At 37.6% G+C, this 23,993-nt stretch overlaps 1 protein-coding gene across 1 annotated transcript in view; it reads left to right on the top strand.

Moving 5' to 3' along the window:
- Positions 1-23,993, top strand: part of LOC136833754 (voltage-dependent calcium channel type A subunit alpha-1-like) — a 1,031,224-nt gene that overhangs the window by 447,698 nt on the left and 559,533 nt on the right. The window contains 1 exon segment of the mRNA XM_067095975.1: positions 74-931. Within this exon segment, the coding sequence (XP_066952076.1) occupies positions 99-931 (833 nt within the window). The 5' untranslated portion in view covers positions 74-98.

The raw sequence follows: 23,993 nt of genomic DNA, 5'->3' as shown, positions 1-23,993 counted from the left end.
ACGTTATTGCATTCCTTATTATTGTATTGATTGTATAATGACGACACTTTATTTTTGTTTTTGTTTGTTTCAGATAGCGGTGGTGGTGGAGTAGGAGGATGTTCGGCGTCGCTGGAAGACACGCAAGGCGTCGTACCAGTTCGGCGTCTCTCCTGTCGTCGTCTTCCCTGCTCCCCGCCTCCCGCTCTCCCTCCAGACTCACAGCTGCCTCCCCAGCAGCAAGAAGAAACACAAGTGGTTCCCTGACATCACTTTGCCGGTCCCCAGTCCCTCCAGGTACCACTCCTTCGCCTGCACGGTCTCCAGGTGCCCACACTTCGGGTGCTTCCCCTGGCAGAAGCCCTGGGCGATCTCCTTCCCGGTCCCCAGCCCGCTCGTCCATTGGCTCTTTAGAAGGGTCGTCCAGCGTCCTCACCAGGAGGCATTCTTCTTTAACCTCAGACAGTCATGGCATCCTTATGGAAGAAGAGGAGGAGGAAGAAGGAGCAGGAGGAGCGAGTGAAGGAGCGAAGAAAGCAAAACTCAAAAAGAGCGATGAGGAAGAAAGTTCAGACGAAGAGAAACCCTCCAGAGATCTGGAGGATCATCTGGAGGAAGAGGAAGAGGTGGGAACCGACGGCAAGAGCCCTGTTGGGGAGGCGAGTGACTCCAGGAGGCTGTCCGAACGAAGTGCCGGAAGTAATAAATCGGATGTGAGTGGGGGTTCCCCTGCTGGAACACCTGCAGTTACAGGGGCCCCCAGTGCGGGCAAAAAACAGGTGCGCCTTAGTCTGCCTAATGGGCCTTACCTGTCCCGTTATCCCCCAGTGCTGTCCCCTACACCTTTATCAGGTGCTGGGTATTTCAGGAGGCGGCAGGCAGTTACAATCAGCGACTACAAGAGCTGTGCTCTCGTCCAGACCAACATGAAGATGGGCCTCGGCGACATCATGTAAGTGTTGCAGATTCAGTTTCTCATTATTTTTAAGGAAATTTTCTTAAATACGTGTGCTTTGAATTTTGTTATTTACAGGCAGTCTTTATCACTGTGACAGTGCAGTTTGAGGTGGATTTTCACACGTTTATATTGCATATACCGGTTCATATATTTTATGAATTGAAATAATCGAAAATTGTCGAGGGTACATTTAGGCTACAATATTCTTAGGTATGTTTTAGGACGTATTTTTTGCTAAAAGTGAATGGTAATGGTTGTGTTTGTTTAAAAATTCTGTGAAAGACAGATACAATATGTATATACTATATATATAACATATATATATATATATATATATATATATATATATATATATATATATATATATATATATGAAAATAAGAAGGCCCATAAAACACTATTTAAACGTTGAAACCATATATTTCAGGCACTTGTTTCTGTGCCCCTGTTCACTGGTAGAATATGGACAGGTGGAAAGTTACAATGGTATATATACAAAAACATGAAGGTGTGGCCTTAGGCCTCCGATGTTAAGGAGGTGGCGTTTCTTAAGAAGGAGGAGATTGACCAAATTCCTAGTGGTTTTTGGCCTCATTAGCTCCCGTTTGGCGATGGATCTGGCGGTCGCGTTTCTTGGGTCATCTTCTTCAAAAAGGGTGCGAGGATTAAGGTGTCAATGGCGTCCGATTTCCAATGTCCTCCAGACAGGTTCATATTGTTGGTTTGATTGATGATAGCAGATTCCAGCATCTTTCTTTTGTACGGACAGCTACTCTTGAAAACCAACTCCGCCCCACTCCAGTTAATGACATGCCCTGTATTTCTAATATGTAGGAAAATTCCCGAACTCTCGAAGCGTAACGTACTGATCTTTTGTGCTCTGTTATTCTTTGCGAGAGCGATCTACCTGTCTCGCCTACATAAATGTCATGACAATTACTACACGGTATCTTGTAAACTCCGGCTTCTTCCCTTTTGTTATTTAAGTATACGTTAACGAGCGAACTCCCGATGGATTTGGGATAATGGAAAATGAAAGGATTATCAGAACTGAGTTGCTCGGTGGCCTTTTTGATGTTTTCATCGTATGGAAGCTTTATTTTTGTTGTTGAAATCTATTTGTCTGTTGTGAGTGGGACCTCTGTAGTATATTTTATTTGCTTTATTAATAGCCCTCTCGATAATGTGTGGTGGATAGAGCAGTTGCGTTAGGTGTTGGCGGATCGTGTTAAATTCTTGATCCAGGTACTCATTTGAACATATCCTAAGTCCTCTGAGGAATAGGTTGCACCCTACCATGATTTTTACGGAGACGTCGTGGTAGCTTAAGAAATGAATGTAGGAGACAGCGAAGGTGGGTTTTCTATATACTGTAAATGCATACCTGTTCTGTTTTCTTATGATCAGTACATCTAGGAACGGCAGTTTTCCGTCCTTTTCCCATTCTGTTTTAAATTTTATGGTCGGAACTAGCGAATTTAGCCTATTAAAAATTCCTTAAAGTCCCCAGCTATTGTCCCAGAAAGTAAAGATATCATCTACGTATCTAAGCCAGATCATGTTATGGGGTTTGATAGACGACAAAGTTCTGTTTCGAAATATTCCATGTACAAGTTTGCTAGAAGGGGTGATAGGGGACTTCCCATGCTACAGCCAAATTTTTGTTTGTAAAAATTACCATTGAAAGAAAACACGTTGTTAGTTACACAGAGGTTGATAAGTTTTAAAGTTTTATCTATGCCAAGAGGAAAATGGTCTTCATATGGTTGTAACTTCCTCTAAGAAAAACAACACGTCGGCAATCGGGACTTTAGTAAATAATGAATCGACGTCTAGACTGAGCAGTTTGATGTTGTTTGAGGATGTTTAAACTATTAAATTTTTGTATGAAATCTTCTGCATGTTTGACGTGGGAGGATGAGAAGGTTCCTAGAAAGGGTGATAACAAGTCTGCGAGCCATTTTGATAATTTGTACATGAAAGAGCCCCTGCTAGATATTATGGGGCGTAAAGGAATCCCATCTTTATGTGTTTTCGGGAGGCCGTAAAAATAGGGGAGAGAGGGGTTGATTACCTTGAATGCCTCTAGTAATTCTATGTCTTTTTTATTGCCCCCTATTCTGTCTTGGAGGAATGTGCGGATGGAGTCCGGAAATGGGTCTGACGCCGATGTCCAACGCGTGAAACCGTACATTTTGGGAGAAACTTGTTCCTGTAGGCATTCCTCCAAGACAGAATACAAGCCACACACCAAGACATCTATGTGATTAGAAGAAAAATAAGTGAGCTAGCCACGTCACTTCGCCTCATGTGCAGGGATGATGGTATGTACAGATATCTTTCATATTTTGTGCTATCAGGTGCTATTGAAAACAGTGAGTCCCACTCCAGAAATTTGTGCTACAAATTAAAAAGACTGATTAGGAACAGCGTATGGAATAATCTAGGCCTTCCCAATAATGTGCTGAATCTCTCTAACCATCCCCTCACTGCAGAAGAACAGACCGTTTTAAATCTTGGAGTTTCATTCCGCTCTAAAAGCTGGTCCCGAAAGTAATCTTAATTTCCTAGTTGCTTTTGATAAACATTTTGCAAAAAACAACTATGACAAGAAAGAGGCATGTCTCAAAGGCATTTTGCTAAATGTCTTGGAGCAAAATAACAACAAAAATTCGCTCCCGAAAAGATTCCAAAATGCATTAGTTTGCTTAAGAAAAGGGGGATATCATCATCACAAAATCTGACAAAGACGGGAAAATAGTTCTGTTAGATAAGGAGACATACATCAATAAAGTTCAAGAACTTCTAAACGATGCGGGAGACCTACGATAAATTAACGAAAGATCCACAACAAATATTGCTGCTCAGTTTAACAAATCAGTTAGAACCATAGGGGGCAATAAAAAGACATAGAATTACTAGAGGCATTCAAGGTAATCAACCCCTCTCTCCCTATTTTTACGGCCTCCCGAAAACACATAAAGATGGGGATTCCTTTACGCCCCATAATATCTAGCAGGGGCTCTTTCATGTACAAATTATCAAAATGGCTCGCAGACTTGTTATCACCCTTTCTAGGAACCTTCTCATCCTCCCACGTCAAACATGCAGAAGATTTCATACAAAAATTTAATAGTTTAAACATCCCCTCAAACAACATCAAACTGCTCAGTCTAGACGTCGATTCATTATTTACTAAAGTCCCGATTGCCGACGTGTTGTTTTTCTTAGAGAGGAAGTTACAACCATATGAAGACCATTTTCCTCTTGGCATAGATAAAAACTTTAAAACTTATCAACCTCTGTGTAACTAACAACGTGTTTTCTTTCAATGGTAATTTTACAAACAAAAATTTGGCTGTAGCATGGGAAGTCCCCTATCACCCCTTCTAGCAAACTTGTACATGGAATATTTCGAAACAGAACTTTTGTCGTCTATCAAACCCCATAACATGATCTGGCTTAGATACGTAGATGATATCTTTACTTTCTGGGACAATAGCTGGGGGACTTTAAGGAATTTTTAATAGGCTAAATTCGCTAGTTCCGACCATAAAATTTAAAACAGAATGGGAAAAGGACGGAAAACTGCCGTTCCTAGATGTACTGATCATAAGAAAACAGAACAGGTATGCATTTACAGTATATAGAAAACCCACCTTCGCTGTCTCCTACATTCATTTCTTAAGCTACCACGACGTCTCCGTAAAAATCATGGTAGGTGCAACCTATTCTCAGAGGACTTAGGATATGTTCAAATGAGTACCTGGATCAAGAATTTAACACGATCCGCCAACACCTAACGCAACTGCTCTATCCACCACACATTATCGAGAGGGCTATTAATAAAGCAAATAAAATATACTACAGAGGTCCCACTCACAACAGACAAATAGATTTCAACAACAAAATAAAGCTTCCATACGATGAAAACATCAAAAAGGCCACCGAGCAACTCAGTTCTGATAATCCTTTCATTTTCCATTATCCCAAATCCATCGGGGAGTTCGCTCGTTAACGTATACTTAAATAACAAAAGGGAAGAAGCCGGAGTTTACAAGATACCGTGTAGTAATTGTCATGACATTTATGTAGGCGAGACAGGTAGATCGCTCTCGCAAAGAATAACAGAGCACAAAGATCAGTACGTTACGCTTCGGAGAGTTCGGGAATTTTCCTACATATTAGAAATACAGGGCATGTCATTAACTGGAGTGGGGCGGAGTTGGTTTTCAAGAGTAGCTGTCCGTACAAAAGAAAGATGCTGGAATCTGCTATCATCAATCAAACCAACAATATGAACCTGTCTGGAGGACATTGGAAATCGGACGCCATTGACACCTTAATCCTCGCACCCTTTTTGAAGAAGACGACCCAAGAAACGCGACCGCCAGATCCATCGCCAAACGGGAGCTAATGAGGCCAAAACCACTAGGGAATTTGGTCAATCTCCTCCTTCTAAGAAACGCCACCTCCTTAACATCGGAGGCCTAAGGCCACACCTTCATGTTTTTGTATATATACCATTGTAACTTTCCACCTGTCCATATTCTACCAGTGAACAGGGCACAGAAACAAGTGCCCGAAATATATGGTTTCAACGTTTAAATAGTGTTTTATGGGCCTTCTTATTTTCATATTACACTGTAGTATTACAGGAAAAGACATTCATATATATATATATATATATATATATATATATATATATATATATATATATATATATATATATATATATACTTTATTATATGTATATATATGTATATGATTATAATCACTTTTGTACGTGATTCATTTATCACACATTACCACAGGTGAAAAATAAGAGGCGGGATGTAGGTCCTGACCGGTTTCGACTTTATTTCCAAGCCATTGACGAAGGACTGATACAGAGTATTACAAGTCACAAATATATGTACTACAGGAACAGTACTGACGAACAAACACCACCGTTAGAGACTACATATCCACCCACAGGCCGGTGTCAAGGTAGGAGTGGCCTTCAAAATTCATTTGTCAGGGAAGCGGGGTTTGGAAAATGCATTTAAGAATAAAACAATGAAACATGTACTTATCAAGAACTCCCCCGACAATACTAAAGGGTGTGTATATAAAATTCCATGTAAGTCTTGTGACAACTTTTATATTGGCCAAACGGGTAAAGCACTGGAAAAGAGAATAGAACTGCATAAAAAATGTGTGAGATATGTACAGGGGAACAGTGGTATTTTTGTACATGTGAGTGAGAACAATCTTGCTATCAACTGGGAAAGGGGAACAAGGATTGTATATTCTAATAACGCAATGGAAAGGAATATCATTGAATCTAGCTTTATAAAAGAAAGTTACAGCCATAATATGGATATCAGTCAAGGTATGCATAAACATGATCCTTTAATATCAAAAGAAATTTGTAAATTGTTTAAATTTTAAGGTAGGCAGTAGAGATGTATGGAAATAAGATTATCATATTTGTAAACACAGTACAGGGGCAGCAGTGCTAATGAGTTTTCCAAACCCCGCCCCCCCGACACCTGTAAGGTGTGGATTTGATGTCACCTACGGTCTGTATGTTTAACGGTATTGCCCCTGAGAGTATAATGTGATTTTTAGCCGAATGAGTTTTGATGGCCACTCCTACCTTGACACCGGCCTGTGGGTGGATATGTAGTCTCTAACGGTTGTGCATGTTCGTCAGTACTGTTCCTGTAGTATATATTTTGTGACTTCTAATACTCCGCATCAGTCCTTCGTCAATGGCTCGGAAATAAAGTCGAAACCAAATCAGGACCTACACTGTCTCTTATTTTTTCACCTGTGGTAATGTGTGATATATGTGTATATATATATATATATATATATATATATATATATATATATATATATATATATATATGTATATATACATATTGTATATATATAGATATGTATGTATATATAAGATTTTGTCACATACACCCTGGCATTTTTATAATAAGCATTAAGCTGCAATTGTCTTTCAGTATTCAATTCACTGAACCTCGGGAATAACTCCGAAGGGGAATTATACCTGATAAGTGATTCGTCACCAGGGGACTCGAACTCCCAGCAGTGGGAACTGACGACAATAGAATATCGACACTGCTGTCGTTGGTTCCCACTGCCGGGATTTCGAGTCTCCCAGGAGACGAATTGCTTATCAGTTATAATTCCCCATCAGTGTTACTCCCGAGGTTGAGTGAATTGGATATTGAATGACATTTGTAGCTTAATGTTTGTGAATAAATTATTATTATAAAAAGTTTAACCAGACCACCGAGCCGACCATCAGCTCTCACAGGGCTGGCCCGAAGGATTAGGATGAAATGAAAAGTCTAGGCTAGAAGCCTGTGAATAAAATAATGAAAAGTTGCATGTAACAAAAATTTTTTTATATATATATATATATATATATATATATATATATATATATATATATATATATATATATATATATATATATATATATATATATATATATATATATAGGTAGATAGATAGATAGATAGATAGATGTCATACCAACTCGCATATTGTTATTCTATTTTACGTCTGCCTACCGCAGAAATGTCTAAACGCCGCGCCAGCATATTCATTACTGTAATGTTCACTGTAGAGCTGAAACGTTATTCTGCCGTACTTTAAAAATTACCTAAAATCCTAATGCTACAATTTTGCAATTGGTAATTACAGCATTCATGGCATCTTATGCCGAGCAAAAAAAGAAAAGGAAAGAAAAAAGGACAAGGACCGTTTATCTAGAATGTATCCTTAACAGCTCGACTACTAGTACGGACCCGTACCCCTACAGTAGAATTCTACTGATACGGTTGATACACAGTTACGATAGCTTCAGTTGGTACGGTTGACACACAAACGTACTTTAGTGAGTTTATTTATAGACAATATGAGGTCAATTCTGGACATGCACATAAATTTTTGATATCTCGCCAGTCAGTTGTATCGATTGGAGTCAGTAATTAGCCACGAACACGAGCAGTTGCGCCATCGCTTACATTATAGGACTGGTATGCCACTGATGCTAATTTGTTTATATAGCGGGAGAATTCGTTTCTAAGATTTAACTGTATGAATGATTATTCGATAAACTAGCTCATTAATGTGTCTTTAAATACATTAGACTTCATGGCCTTCAGTTAAATAAGTTTTAGTTGTTTGGTTGCTCCTTTCAGTGAGTGTTTATAATTTTTTCTGGTGCGGGGGAAGGGGCGCGGAATTTGAATCGAATCTCCCTGATAAGTAAACTGGAGAATGTGTAATACGCTGTGTGCTGTTGTAAGCCGATGGCGCCAGATAGCTGATTATTTTTGGTTATTTATAACCCCAAAATAGAACAGGTAATCGGTTGTTGAATGGAATAGGGTAATTTCCTTATGGAGGTTGTTTTTATTCATAAAATTCCTTTATCTAGCGCCCTACCTTTTTGAATTACAACTAGGGTGACAGTGAACTAATCCTCTCACCGGTCTACGTATGAAGGAGAGCTTCGACTGTTGTACAAATTCCTGTTGAATTCATGTTTTATACTTTGAATGGAAATCAACCCACCACCACATAATATTTAGAAGTAAGATTAATAATTTTTGCAATAATAAAATCATTCAAAATAATTCCAACATGTGCGAGAAAGTTATTAGAAAAGGTAATATTAGATGACATGCATACAAAAATATAGGAGTTCATCCTTCAAATACCTTATTTGAAATCATGGAAGGCACAATGGATAAAAAAGAGCATCCTGTCTCCTCCAGGCTTCTGCAGGAAGGACATAAGCATGTCTCCTCAGATAATTTGGGAGCCTGAGCCCGCCAAGAGGCTTGTTTTATAAAACAGGGCTTTTGGGCTTCTCTGGGAAGCACAGAAGGTCCCCGGCAACACCTGGGACCAATGATTCCCTCCGGAATCCCCGGGGGATAGCCTCTGTTAATCAAATTGAAATGGTTTAGTCTTGGAAAAAGACACAAAATATTGTTCCATCTTTCTTAAGCTCCTTGAAGACACGGAATCCATCCATGGCTCCAGGATGGATTCTGTGTCTTCAAGGAACTTTAGAAAGCAGGAATCGTGTTTTGTTCCCTTTCCCAAAACTAAATTATTTCAATTTTATTAACATAGAGGCTATCCTCTGGGGATTCCAGAGGGAATCATTGGTCCCTGTTTTTCCCATGAACCCTCTGGTGCTTCCCAGAGAAGCCCGAAGGCTCCGTTTCATAAAGCGGGCCTCTTTGCGGGTTTAAGTGTTTAACCCAGGCATCCGGGTTATCCAAGGGGGCATGCTCATGTCCGTGTAGAAGCCTGGAAGAGACAAGGCAGCCTTTTCTGGCCAATGTGCCTACCACCCCTTTCAAATGGGGCATTGGTTTTTTTTTATTTTGGTATTAAATTTTTTATAACTTTCTTGCATGTGTTAAATATATGTTAAATAATCTTATTGTTGGGTTCCACTTTTTAAATTGGCTTACAATGTGTGAAATTGGACTACTTCCAAAAATGCTAACACCGTTCGAATCCAAGTCCATTGAGGCAAAACTTGGGTGAATTTTATTTTTGAGGGCGGCTGGATGTTTTTTTCTATTTTTTTAAATGACCCATTATCTCTGTCTGTTTGTCTGTCTGTCTGGCTGGCTGTGGGGTTTCAAGCCCGAAATTAGGTGTCAGTGTCAAAATTGGTTGCCAGTTTAGAAATTGCCGAGCTTCTCTCTCTCTCTCTCTCTCTCTCTCTCTCTCTCTCTCTCTCTCTCTCTCTCTCTCTCTCTCTCTCTCTCTCTCTCCTCTCTCTCTCTCATTAAAATAGGAGGATGTTGTTGTTTCTTTATAAATTAAATTTTTGGGGGTTAGTGAGGGGCGCGGAATCGAATCGAATCTACCTTTTATTTATATTGGAGGATATGTAATCAGTTGAGTGTGCAGTTGTGAGCCGATGGCTCCTCATAGGTGAGAATATAGTATGAGTGGTTTTTTTCGGTAACTTGTAACCAGAAGTATGTTGACTCTAGTATGGTAATTTCCTATTTAGGTTTTTTATTTTTCACAAAATCTCATCAGATAGTCTTCACTTTTGAGTGGAAACTAGCGTGACAGCGAACTGGTCATCTTTGCCACCAAGCAATGCTTTTAGGCTTCTCTTGGGATCACCAGAGGATCCTGGCAACACCAGGGACCAAAGGTTTTCTCCGGGATACCTGGAGACAAGACTGTTAATCAAACTGATGTGAGTTACTTTGGAAAAAGACACCAACTCAGTTCCTGATTTTAGGTGCTCCTTGAAAACACAGAATCAAATCTTGAGACTTTTAGTAGGCTTCAGGATGGATTCCATGTCTTCAGTGCAGCTTTAGATAGCAGGAACTGCATTGTGTGTCATTTTCCAGGACTAAGTCAAAATCAGATTGACTAAATGAGGTTATTCTTCGGGGATTCCGGAGTGAATCTTTGGTCCCTGGTGTAACCAGGGACCCTCCGTTATTTCCCAGAGAAGCCCGGAGGACCTGTTTTATATAATGGGCCTCTTTGTGAGCTTGATTTTGGTTTTCTGGAATTCCATCGCCTCTCGATTTCGTATTTTTGCCACCGTGTATGCAGGCAAAATCAGGGTCAAGTAATTTCTGACACGATCTGCGCTGAAGGCCGCCACTAACGCCAAGGTATTCCTGCGCAGGTCTGCCTCCATAGGCAGGCGTGTGCAGGTATACGTTCAGCACTAACGATACAGCTTTTTTACTCAGTTCTCTGGAACAGCCATGGCGTCAGTAGACGATGCTCTGTCAATAATTGGCCTGCTGATAGCAAAAAAAATATTAAACGCCTAAAAGACACGTCCAGTGAAGGAGTGGCTGTTAATCATTATTAACATATGCTGTTAACAATGAATAAACATAGTCTACTATTGCTTTCTTTGTTCCAGTAGTGTATTGAAGATTATGATGAAAATGAATTACATACATGATGCATAATCATAGATAAACCCGTATAGGCCTGTTCATGTTTTTCATTACATCGTTATATTGAATATTTATTCTAATTCAGCCATGAATAAACATGCTTGGGCATACGAGGACAATGTCTTTGTTAGCAGCAGAATCAATCTCCTTTAGTTTTTCGGCGAATTTAAAATATGCAGCTTGTTTCTTTTTTCATCTGTTATGGTAGTCTTTGGATTTGATTTGCCCAAGACGAGGCTCATTCTTATAGATTTCAGTGAGATCTTCAAGATATTCATGAATGATGCTGCCACTTTTCATTATATACAATTATTTTTCCTGCGGAAAATTGCAAAGTTCTAACTATGTATTAATCTGACATCCGCTTCAATTTTTAAAAATTGAATAAATCCGACAAATCATTAATTACTTATGAATACTTTTAAATTGAATAAAGCTCATCACTCTCAGTTTCTGACTTGAACGACCTCTCCTACTAAGGACGGGAAGAGAACTGAGCAAATAAGTGGCCTCCCCGCACTAACGTGAGATGAGCTACTTGCTCAGGTGGCGTGCCCGAGCAGAAAAAACTGTGCTGGTTGTTCACATTAACGTTCAGGCGTGCCTGCCCGGGACGACTTTGCAGGAAGGCCTGCGCAGGTATAACTGAACGTTAGTGGCGGCCTTTAGCGAGATTTCCTTTTTTCCCCCGAAGTAATACTTGAATTTTTTAATTTTTTATGAGTTCAAAGCTCTGAACAACATGTTTTAGTCTTTTCAGCACAAACTCTTAAGATATATTTGAAACCTTCCTGTTTATCTCTTCTAGATAGACGAGTTTGTTGCCAACAAACTTGACCAACAGAATTTTTCAAATTATTAATTTAGCCCAAATAATCAGGTAAAATGTAACTTCTAGTTGTGAGTTCTTCATGTAACATATGTGGATCATATTTAAAAGTGAATTATAAACAAATTATGTAGGGCATGTTGAAAAATGTTGTATTAACCTCAAAACCTCAGTAATTAAGCATTATTGCAGTGTAGGTAAGAATACAAACCATTAACGAAACTGGTACTTGAAAACGGAGAAAAAAGTACGACCACATTGTTTAAAGACATCTGCTGGACAGAAAAAAATAATTTAGATATCATGACATTAAGAGTCGCGATTGAAAAATGAAATATAAAACCATTCTTATCTATATCTGAAAATCGTGAAGAAATCAAAGGAAAAATCAGGTGTATAATACGCCCTCTGGAATTGAAAAGAGAGTGTAGAATGAAAAAAAATTAAACCAGTACTTAAGTACGAAAGCTCCTCTAGGGCTTTTCCTGTGAGAAATTATAAATTTCGAAAGCCATTGTCGGTAGCGAAGCAGGACATGTAATGAACAAATAACTAGACATGAAAACACTGTGTACAGTGTTACAGCTTTGAATTATGATTGGAAACTGCATCTCCCATGCATGGAATGTGATTAGATGGAAGACGAGATATCTATTTAGATATGTTTTTCTTCTCAAAATAATGTTTACATTGATAATTCTCTCTCTCTCTCTCTCTCTCTCTCTCTCTCTCTCTCTCTCTCTCTCTCTCTCTCTCTCTCTCTAGTGTGCATATGCATAGAGGAGGAAAGTGAAGTAAAGTACCTACAATAACTATTGCATTTCTAAAACAATGATTGTGAAGCATTTTCTTAGAATTCTTCCCTTGTTGTTATGTGTTGGGTGTGGCATCCTTATCAATTGAACCCGTTTTCTTTCATAACAAAATATACCCATTTTCTCTTATGAGTAAGTTTCCATTTTCTCCAGATAATTTTAGGGGAACCTGTGCAAATAAAAGGTATCCCAGGATGTTAGTCGACTTAGGTTCTCATATACCGTAAAGTATAATTGTATTGTGAAAATAACATTGATGTTTCCTTAGAAATTATGAGCTGCTCATATGCAGAAGGGCAAAGTTTTGGTATGAGGCCTATGGTTCCATCTTATTTTTTTGTTATCGCTTTCTGTTTGCCAAAAATAAACTTTTCAAGGAGAAAAGAAACTTTTCAACATACACATTACGAAGAGTTTAAATGATATTAATTGTATTACAATTGATGCCAGGCCTTCTATTCAGTTGGAGTAATCTCTCGAGTAACAGAAATCTAAGTGACAAATCTATATGCACAGTAACCATGATCTGAAACGCGATTGGTAATATCAAATGCTCAATGTCTGCTATGCGCCATCTTGTTTTTGGAATTATTTACTACTATTTAGATCCACTGACGTTTTAGCCTAGAACTGCGATGTTCCAGAACAAGTGAACATTGATTGAATGCGGAATTTTGAACAGTTGGTATTAATGTCCGAAACCATAAAATGGAATAGCCTCGGGGCATATGCTCTTATATGTCAGCCCAAGAAAATGTAAAAACTTCCTCATTCTTGACAGGGCTTGTTAGTGCCTGGGTATGTTAAGAGAAGTAAGTTAACTGTGATGAAATAAATAGTGCGCTGACCCTTTACAGAAGGCAGTAAGCAAACGGTTCATTACTTTCCTTACATCATACAGTTGAGAAAGTAATCTAAGTAACGTTTGCTATTCATAAAAGACCCTTTTATAGTAAAATACGGGAGGTATAAAGCTTTCAATAATAAATTTGGAGGATGTGCATTTCGTGTGATAGTGAGGGGCTCCTCCTCGGGACCTCCCACCCCCGGTTACATTGCCGGTTCGTCCCTTCAATATGCATTTAATCCTTGATAAATTTGCAGCCTAATTGCACTGGCATAGAATGATGAACCTACCGGAAAGGCAAAGAAGTGATCAAAGCCAAACGATGCATGTGCTTGAATATTTAATATGCTCTGTGTAGTGTTTTTTTTTATATTACGTAACAGGGACTTATTGCCTAACTCTCCGTAAGAGATTTAAGCTTGAATAATAATGGTCTTATGGAGAAAAAAATGAAATAGTTTCTGTTTTTGCGCCATTCATTTTCAGAAAAACGCAGTTGAGTATTTCTAATTTATTGGTGATATTCTTGGTCACTTTTCTAATAATTTGAAGGCGCAAAATGGTAGGTCATTAAATGAGACATCCTTCATATTTCTACCTGACCGTTTGCAAGGATTAACAATCACTGAAGTAATACGGTAAAAATAACGTCCGTATTCCGTACTTTTATCACTAAAGCAAACTCAAAACATCAGTAAAATCCCTCTATATGAAAATCGTTAACAGGTGTAAATTAGCATTTATATGTACATGTGTATTATTCAGTTGCCTTAATAATAATAATAATAATAATAATAATAATAATAATAATAATAATAATAATAATAACTCATTATGAGAATATGGAATCATATGGCTGATGCTGTAAACCTTTGTTTCTTCTGGTAAACCTTTTGGATCGTGAAGAAGAACGAAGTTTCCTATATGATTTCAAATGCAGACAGTAAAGCATTGACGGAATCGATATGTGTGAGACTCCCTCCCACAGATACTTCGGAATGTCAGCATCATTTATTTGTTCTTTGGGGCTATTGCTTCATCACATCCGTCTCCAAGACGGAAGCTCTTGAACTGACTTAATAGGACATTTTATCAATATATCTTTAGCTGTTGCCACTCTTGTTTTGTAGCATTGGCGTTCTCTTTTTTCTTTGAGCTACTGTTTGTTACTTTATTATTAATTTATTTGTTTAAATTCTTCATGATCATTTTTTATAGTCTTGTTTCTTCCCTTTAAATGGAACACTTTCGTGGAGGTTTCCTTTCCTTTCCTGAATATTTAGTGTAACGGAATAAGGTAGTTTATTATTATTATTATTATTATTATTATTATTATTATTATTATTATTATTATTATTATTATTATTATCACATCGCATTGTTGTATTAATATCACGTATTGTGATGTTGATTGTGGTGATATGTTTGGAATACACGATAATATAATGATCTTTCACATTTTTGAAAAGTGACTCCTTCCACCAGTTGATTTGTCGGGGTTTTTTATTGTTATTATTTCTCCTGTTTAACTTTCTCATTTATTATTTACCCGAATATGATTTTTTTTTTGCTTTTCTCTTATGAAATATTGTTTACCGCCTATCAATGTACATCTTCTGGTGCTTACATTGAGAGTTATTGCAAAAGGTCTTGTGATTTTGAATCGTCTTTTCACATGTGGAATGTTGAAATGCTGTCAGTAATTGCCTCCTGCGAAATAATGATTTGGAATCTCAAGATCTTCTGCAAACACGCTCAATGCTAGCCAGATAAGATGTAAATTAATAGGCGTTACAGGAGTGCCAACAGAACCTCATACAGTACTTCAATGCATTTTACCGCCTTCAGTCAAGAAAACTGTATATACTGTAATTAAGGAGGTTATAATATAATATATAATATAATATAATATAGTATAGTATAATATGTAACATTCTTTCTTTTAACAGAAAGATTTTTAAACAGATGAAAATCTGATAGCATCAGGTATGTGAGGCTCTACCAACTATAAAATTCTTTTAACAGAAAGCTCTTTATACAGATGGTACTCTTATAACGTGGTTGGTAGGTCTATTCATATATAAACATATACAAACATTTCATAATGATTCGGGAAAATGCTCAGAAACCTGCATAAAACGAGGAATTTTCTTGCAGAGTTATTTATAACTTGGTTTAATGGATTCTAATTATCACATTGCCAACATTTTTTCTCTAACTAATATATGGAATAGAAAAAATAAATACAATCCAAACGATATATTTCGTAAAGTGATGCAATATATTATAGCGTGATAGTACCAAATGCGGTCTAATAGCTTGTCATGATCTTATTTTTATAATTATTTTCTACTTTTTGCTACACAGTTGTTCACGTACACAGCACTGTAAGTGTTTTTCTTAGAGGGGGAGGCAATTGAAATGGGGAAAAACGTGAACTTAGAATTCCTCTCTCTCTCTCTCTCTCTCTCTCTCTCTCTCTCTCTCTCTCTCTCTCTCTCTCTCTCTCTCTCTCTCTCACATTTTTGACTGTGTTGTCTCCAGGGTACGGCATAATGTATATCTTATGACGTCTGTTTGAAATATATTCATTTTGCAATTTTGTAGTTTGATATTAGTTGATCATCCACACTTCATTACATCTGTTTTGGTGTTGCATGCTTGTTGCAGTTTTTCATATTGTACTTGGATATGTATTCATTAATTTGAGCTTCCAACTAATTTTTATCTGTCTATCTGTTTGTAAAACTATATTTAATTGTATCAAGCAACGGCTTCAATGAAAATGGGCATTTAATTGAGAAGATTCAGTTTTCCATAGGACACAATTTTTAGGTAAAGCAAATTATTTAAAAGAATCAAGTTCTTAGTTATAATGCAAACAAAAACGTTTTTGATGTGTTCTTGAACTAAACAGTTAATTTACCCTGTATATCCACGACCAAACGACATTTTTCCTACATTCTATCGAATCTGGTGATAATACCTATTTCTATATAAAACTGATAGGCACCTTATTGGCACAGACTTCTGAACAGGTGAAAAGTTTTCTCGGGGTTGTGTCAGTTAAGCTGTCTTCTTGCAACTCAAAGACAAAGGTTTAAGTGGTTTAAACAGTTTACAGCATTCATATATTTCTGAAAAGTGAGTATATGTATGTATATATATATATATATATATATATATATATATATATATATAATATATATAGTCTATATATATATATATTATATATATATATATATATATATATAATGTTTGTGTGTATATATATGCATATATATATGTATATATATGAATTTTTTGTCATCAAAATATAAAGATGAAATTTTCATATTCACAAATAAGTCTCACTCCAGGGGCATTGATAGGTGCTTCATGACAATCAAAAATCGTATGGTTGTCTGGTTTAAAAACAACGATGTACCGTGAGTTTTAACCACTGATGGCTCAGTACATTGTTGTTTCTAAACCAGGCAGCGGTTCGAATCCCAGTGGTTACGAAGCACTTACCATTTATAAGTCTCCTTGGTGTAAGTTTTTCCCGAGGCGTAGTGAATTAAATATTAAACGATGTTTGTGGCTTAATATATGTGAGGTATATGTATATATACATGTAAAAAAGGCAGTAATCCGAAAATATAAACATGATTTTATTAGACAGCGAGATAAAGGAGCCTGTTCCAGACTATGGACAACGTTACAGTTGTACAGTGGTGGATTTGACTCGAATGTTTTCAATTACTGCTTTGACATCATATGAAGGCGAAGAAATTGGTTAACAGTAACTTTAGTCCCACCAGTAGAGTTCAAGGGCACAGCCAGGAATTTTCTTTAAAATAACTTGATATTGTACATTCGAGCTTTCAGAAAATCTAGTAGTTTTTTAAGGAATCATCCAACATAATATTGGTAAACAAAAACACTCATATGTATGTGTGTGTATGTATATGTATTATATATATATATATATATATATATATATATATATATATATATATATATATATATATATATATATATATATATAATAACTGGTAAAAAAGAGACGGGATTTATATGATAGTTTTCAAATAAGATTTATATTCAAATATGGTATTAGCTTGTAATAGCTAACAAATAGAGGATCTAAGATTGAATTCCACAGAACAAATCTTCATATCACAAATCAACAGTAAGTTGAAAAAATTAGAGAAATGCCAGTCGAAGAAGTGCTTAGATGTAAATAAAAAATGAAAAGGCAAATAATAACTCGAGCTGCCTTCGGCATCAAAATGTCAAAAAGACTGGATCCTTACTTCCAGCAGTAATCAGAAATTATGGAAAAAGTAAATAAATAAATATTTAATAAAATTCCTAACTAATTAGAGAGCAGAATGAGCGCCTCTTCAGCTACCGTTTCATTTTTTTGTGTGAGAGTTTCCTGCGTAACCCTGTATTGATGTAACAGCACGAGTTCTATTTCTGTAAGAGTTTGTAGCGTTCTTCGTTACATTAGAAACAACATGTACAGTAAGAGTCTGTTTTCTTGTCTGTAGTTTGTTAGTTCATTTATACGTGTTGAACACAACAGGTATCACACAGCAGGTTCATCGTTTATTACATCCGTTCCACATATTCATCTGCTATTCAGGTTTATAAAACTATCACCTTGTTGATTTAATTAGACAGCTATTTAAAGGAGCCTGTTCCAGACAATGGAAAACGTTACAATTCTGGTAGTGGTCACTTTATTTGAATAATATATACATATATATATATATATATATATATATATATATATATATATATATATATATATATATATGTATATATATATATATATATATATATATATATATATATATATATATATATATATATATATAGCATATATATATGTAATATATAAATATGTGTGTATATATAGAGTGTGTGTTTGAGAGAGAGAGAGAGAGAGAGAGAGCGTGTTTGCGGAATAAATATAAGTATAGAACTTCAGTTTAATTTTAATGACTCCTAGTGTATATACGCCCAACGTTGTTTGCAAAATCTCCAGATTCAACGAAACAGTTGAAGCATTTGAAGAAACCCTCTTGGAATCCACAGATCATTTCTGTAGATTACAAAGAATTATGACATAAATTACAATTTATCGGGACCTTAAATCAAGATACATAACAATAATACAAATAACGCATCAAGTATGCCTGACAACAACAATTATGAGTCAGCTTCACAGAGTTATATACTACCTATGCATGTCATAGTGAAAAACACTTCAGACTGACTAAAATTTTACGCCGGAATATCACCTGTAAAATTCAGGATCTCCGAAGACTTAAAAGGATTTCTTTGGGTCTTCGTAGACTAAGATTTTGCTTTTCTGTGTAAAACTTGTAAAATTTATAACGTGTGTGCTTCATCCTATGGAGAAGTGTAAGTAATACGAAAACCCGGTCTTTATTACCATAAACAGGCGGAGGCTTTTCAGTTTATAGTTTAGATTTCGGAGAACTCATTGGTTACCCCGAAACGCTTCAAAGAAACACATTTCGAACACCTTAATAAAGAATATTCTCTCTCTCTCTCTCTCTCTCTCTCTCTCTCTCTCTCTCTCTCTCTGAATCTCAATCCGTCAGTTGTTCATATTGTTGTGAGACTTTTCCTGGTGGAAAATTGGAGTAGTCAGATGCTTAGAATCCTAGCACTATGCAGGATTCAGGAACGCCGGAGCCTTTTTTGAAGGTGCAGATTCATTTTGATTGATTCTTTTAGGGACTTAATATCTGGAAGTTTGACTCTGGAGGCCATGTAGCAGTCTAAACATAATTCGGGCTGGTCGGGAGACCCTCCCCAGGATACCATGCCAGAGGGGGCCAGGAAACTCCCTGGCAATAAAGCCCTCCTCCGGGATGCCTTTCAGGGCAGGAGGCAGTGTTTCTGCCAAGCCAGGAAGCACACCCGGAGAAGAACCTCACCATAGGGTGAAGGTCAAGACTTTCAAGGGAAGGCATCCCTTGAGGGGGATTCTCCCTGTCCTCCTTCATGGATGCCTCCCTAGCAGAAGCTAGGTTACTTCCGTCAGGATGATCCTCCAGGGTCTACGTTCCCAAAAGGAAGGCAGGGTTTCTGCCAGGCCGGGAAGCATACCCGGAGAAGGCCCCCACCATAAGGGTGGGGCCGTGGTTTCCTAGGGAAGGGATCCTTGAGGAGGATCTCTAGCCTCTCCCATTGGGATACTTTCCCAGAGGAAACCAGGTCATCCTAAGAGGGGATGCTCTTCTCCAGGGCTGCTCTCCCAGGGAGGAGGCAGGTCTCCTGCCAAGCCAGGTACCAGGGAGGGATGCGGCCTCATTGCAGAAGACCCACACCACCTGGGTTAGGGCCAAAACTTCCTAGGAAAGGGATCCCTTGAGGAGTGTGTCATGCGCCTACCTTAGGGACACCCTCCCAAAGGGAGGCAGGTCACACCTGGAAGGAGACCCTTCTCTGAAGCTACCGTCCTGGAAGGATGGCAGGCTTTTGCTGAAACGGGGAATGTTCCTGTAGGAGGGTCTCACTACAGGGGTGGAGACCAGTGCTTCCTGGGAAAGGCATCCCTTGTAAAGGGCCTTCAGTCACTACCCCAGAGATGCATTCCCAGAGGGAGCTAGGGCAACCCAGCTAGGAGGTCCTTTGGTACCATTTCAATGTTTTGTTATTATAGTAAAAGGAAGAACCCGTAATAATTTCGAGTGATTCGTTTCATTGTATTTTACCATTTATGTTTATAGCTTGGAAGCTCTGACATTAAATACTAATGTTAATTTGTATTGTATTGTATAGAGCCTCGATGGCTCAGTCGGTTACAGCAGCAGCTTCGGACTTCGTAGAGGTCTGTGGCGTGGGTTCAAAACCCGCAGCCGACTGATCAGAGAGGCAGACACTTTGCTATCCGTGTGACATTTATACATGTAATCAACGGATAGGTTTGTAAAAAGCAAATGGATGTTACTAAATACACACACAAAACAAAGCCACTACAACACCTTCTAAAAACATAACAAACATCTCACACGTCTCGAACTCTCGCCATACCTTTTCTCGCTGCTGGGAAGAAAGGGCGTTGGTCGGGTATGATACATGAAACATGTCAGGCAGGGCAGCCGATCGAGACCACAGGTCTACCCCAAAGCCAAATCAAAAGTCCTTCAAAAGAAGGCATCTGACCCCATACAAAAATGGAAATAAAAGCACGTTAAAAGAAGAAGAAGTTAATTTGTATTGTATATGATAAATATCGTAGGGAGATAACTGAAACTGGCAAATTTTGACCGAGTTCACTTTTCCAGCGTCCCTTCCATCCCTAGCTGCACCCACATCCTAGCCTTTTACTTGACCTCAGTTCCCACTTCCTTTCTTCAGTCTTCCTGTCCAGCCTCTCTGTTATGTCTTAATGCAGCTGTGTGGTTTTCTCCCAGATCCACCTTTAGACCTTTGCATTTCATCTCATGCACCATCTGGATCTTTTATCTTGCTGTTCAACAGTATTACCTCCCTCTTTGCGTGGTCTTAAGCGCCGAATGGCCGAAGGTGCTCCAGTGCTTGGCTTGACAGCCTAAATTTCACAAAAATCAAAAATCAAATCGCGACTTACCATAGATTCTGTTTAGTTTTCCTACAGGAAACGCTGTCACCCAGCTATAATTTTCTTCAAACGACTGGCATTTTTGTAGTAGTAGTTTGTTGATTTGTTAGGTTTGTAAGCATGTAACAAGTTAAATGCCAAATAATCCTCATTATTATTATTATTATTATTATTATTATTATTATTATGGAACATGACTAATGGTCATGATGTTGCATAGCATATTTCCACAGAGGAGAATACCTATATGTGAAAAAAAAAGCTGAGTGCGGTGTAGAACCTAAACAAGTAATAAATGAGTTATAATATTAATAACAAATAGAAATAGTGAATTGACAGATTAGAAAGAAACGTGCTTCCTGAGTGTGGTGGAAAACAAATGAAATAAAACACAAGATTATGAAAGTCCACGAAAAAGATCTAATGGAACAGTCCAGGGTTTGAAAATGGTGCGTAAATGGGTAAGTGGGAACCCGTGGCTTATTTTAAGGTAGCTAAATGTGGCGTCCTAGATAGCCACAGCTCAGATGCTCCAATCAGTGAAGGAAAATATGAACTGGAGGAGTGCTGAACGCTTTTCCTAGTCATTTTTCTCCAGGTAGTTTTTGCATATAACTGAGTTTTGTGGCAGTGTATATCTTGTGGTTTTGATGATTGTAGCATATACGAGAATATTTTTTACTGGGGCTCTTGCTATTAATAAAACCATTTTAGGCAAACACTAGTATAAAAAACATTGTTGATTCTATCATTTTTGCACTTGGGAAATAAGTATTGTAGCTTGAATGTTCAAATAGGAATCTTCGCTGTTCCTCTTGTCGAATGTTTTATTAGAAAGTACCTCTCTCTCTCTCTCTCTCTCTCTCTCTCTCTCTCTCTCTCTCTCTCTCTCTCTCTCTCTCTCTCGGTGTTTGTTCAACTGTGAAACTGACGGTCTTTCTTCAGATTTATCGCCAACATCTTATTTCATCCGTAATTTATTTTGTTAAACGGATCTCCCTTTTTGAACGACTCTGGAATTTCATATCTGGTATCTGATTCTAGCCATAAGTCCTCAATTACACCATGCATAAAATTAAGCTTTCCAAGTAAACGTGTGCCTAAGTTTGTATGAAAGTGTTATTTCATACAAATTTTTACAAACAAATAAGAAAGTGATTCGTGATATTTTATGAACAAGTCTTCCAGTATATTGATTTAGCTTTAAACTTACCGCTAAAAATTCGTCATTTTCTAGTCCGGATATTGTTGAAGACTGTCTCACCTTCCTCAGTGCAAAGGTGCCTTGCATCATCAGTTTAAAGAAGTCGGACAGCTAAGTAAGGAGAGACCAAAGGGGACGGATGAAAAGTATGAGACAGAAAGCAGTGCACCTGGAACCGAATGTTGCTGAAAAGAACCTTTAGTACAGTTGACGAGTTTTAATTAATATCTTCATATATTTAACTGGATAATTCTAAAATTTCCCGAAACGTTCTCCACCAAATCATTTCAGAAGGGAGTTCTTTGCATCAATAGTTATTCCACAGAAATTGCTAAATCTGATGAATTTAAAGGAGTTGTTTTTAAGTAAGGCTGCTTAAGTTCAAATTCAGAGTAGAATATTCAGACTTAAGATATCTGTCTCATTTTACGAAATTATATGTTGATGAGAAACTACAATTATAATCTTCAGTAGTAACTTCAGCAAAAGATTTTGTTACAGAGAAAGTTTTTATTGAGATATTTACAGCTGTAGCATCGTCCTAGCTGTTTCTTTTAAGAATTACTTTCGTCAAGTGTTTTTTTTTCCTTGGTATTTTCTGTAGCTTGAATGATTAACATGACTCCCATGTCCTTTGTCGCCATCATTAGAAGCCGTTGTGAGATCACATTAAAAATTCGGTGATATCAAGTCAAGTACTTGAAAGTTAAAGTCAACTTCATACTATGTTATAACTCCGACCTGCACGGATTTATATTTTCATTGCTCGTGATTTCCATTTACTCCCATTCTTTGACCTTTAACCTTTAATTGTCTTTGATAGCTAGTTAAGAAATTGAAAACACAGCGGGACTGTGGTGGGATAACGAAAGTTTCTCAGTCTTCACCTATGTCACTGCGTCGCCACGTTCCCACAAGTACAAAAAAAAAAAAAAATTAAATGAGTCCGTTTCCTGGGACAGCATAAAAACAGTATTGCCTAAAAACAAGATGGGTCTTCATCAGTTCCAAAAAGACATCATCACTAGCAGGCTGCTTCAGAACAAGAGCCCGTGCTGATCCAACGTGAAAGGAGTGTTTCAAGTGCAGTTGAGTCAGGAAATTTCCATGCATAATTATTTCTATAATTATTTCACATAGTTCCTTTGAGACTGTTCTGGTTTTCTGCTCACTACATCACCTCTTTAAGCAATGAAGATGGAATCACCAACATGCAGGCATCAGATTGGTTATGGATTGTAGTGGAAATTAGCTATAAGTCTGACGGGATGGTTCTGATTCCATTTGTAATTACTCATTAATTCAAGAATGGAATAGCCACAGTCGTTTCTTACAACGTTATCACATCAATGTCATGAGCGTCCTTTGTAGTCTTCGTGTCCGTCTCTCGAGTCTTTGAATAGGCTTGTGGAACCCTTATGATACCTAACTTGATGTATAAATTAACATAGAGTATGTTGAGAATATTTGTTGTCTCTACAAAATGTGTTTGCACTCATATGAATACTGCATGTGGATTATTTTGTTATTCAGTATTGTGATATGTTTTTTTATTGGTAGGAAGTAAACCAAAGAATGGCCTCTCCCTGACAGTTAAAGCAATCTTTTTAATCAGAATCGGCAAAGCTGGAAAACGATGGATCAAAATGGATTAGAGATTTTAAAGAGGGATTTCAGGCTTTTTCTTTTATCCTTGAATAATATTGTTTGTTTTTGTGCGGTTACTGGGGATGTTCAAGAGGTCATGTAACTACGTTTTGGTATACACATTT

Source organism: Macrobrachium rosenbergii, chromosome 52, assembly GCF_040412425.1.
Source record: "Macrobrachium rosenbergii isolate ZJJX-2024 chromosome 52, ASM4041242v1, whole genome shotgun sequence".
Classification (NCBI taxonomy): Eukaryota; Metazoa; Arthropoda; class Malacostraca; order Decapoda; family Palaemonidae; genus Macrobrachium; species Macrobrachium rosenbergii.
The sequence above is the reverse complement of the archived record's forward strand: the minus strand, read 5'-3'. Positions and strand labels throughout refer to the sequence as shown.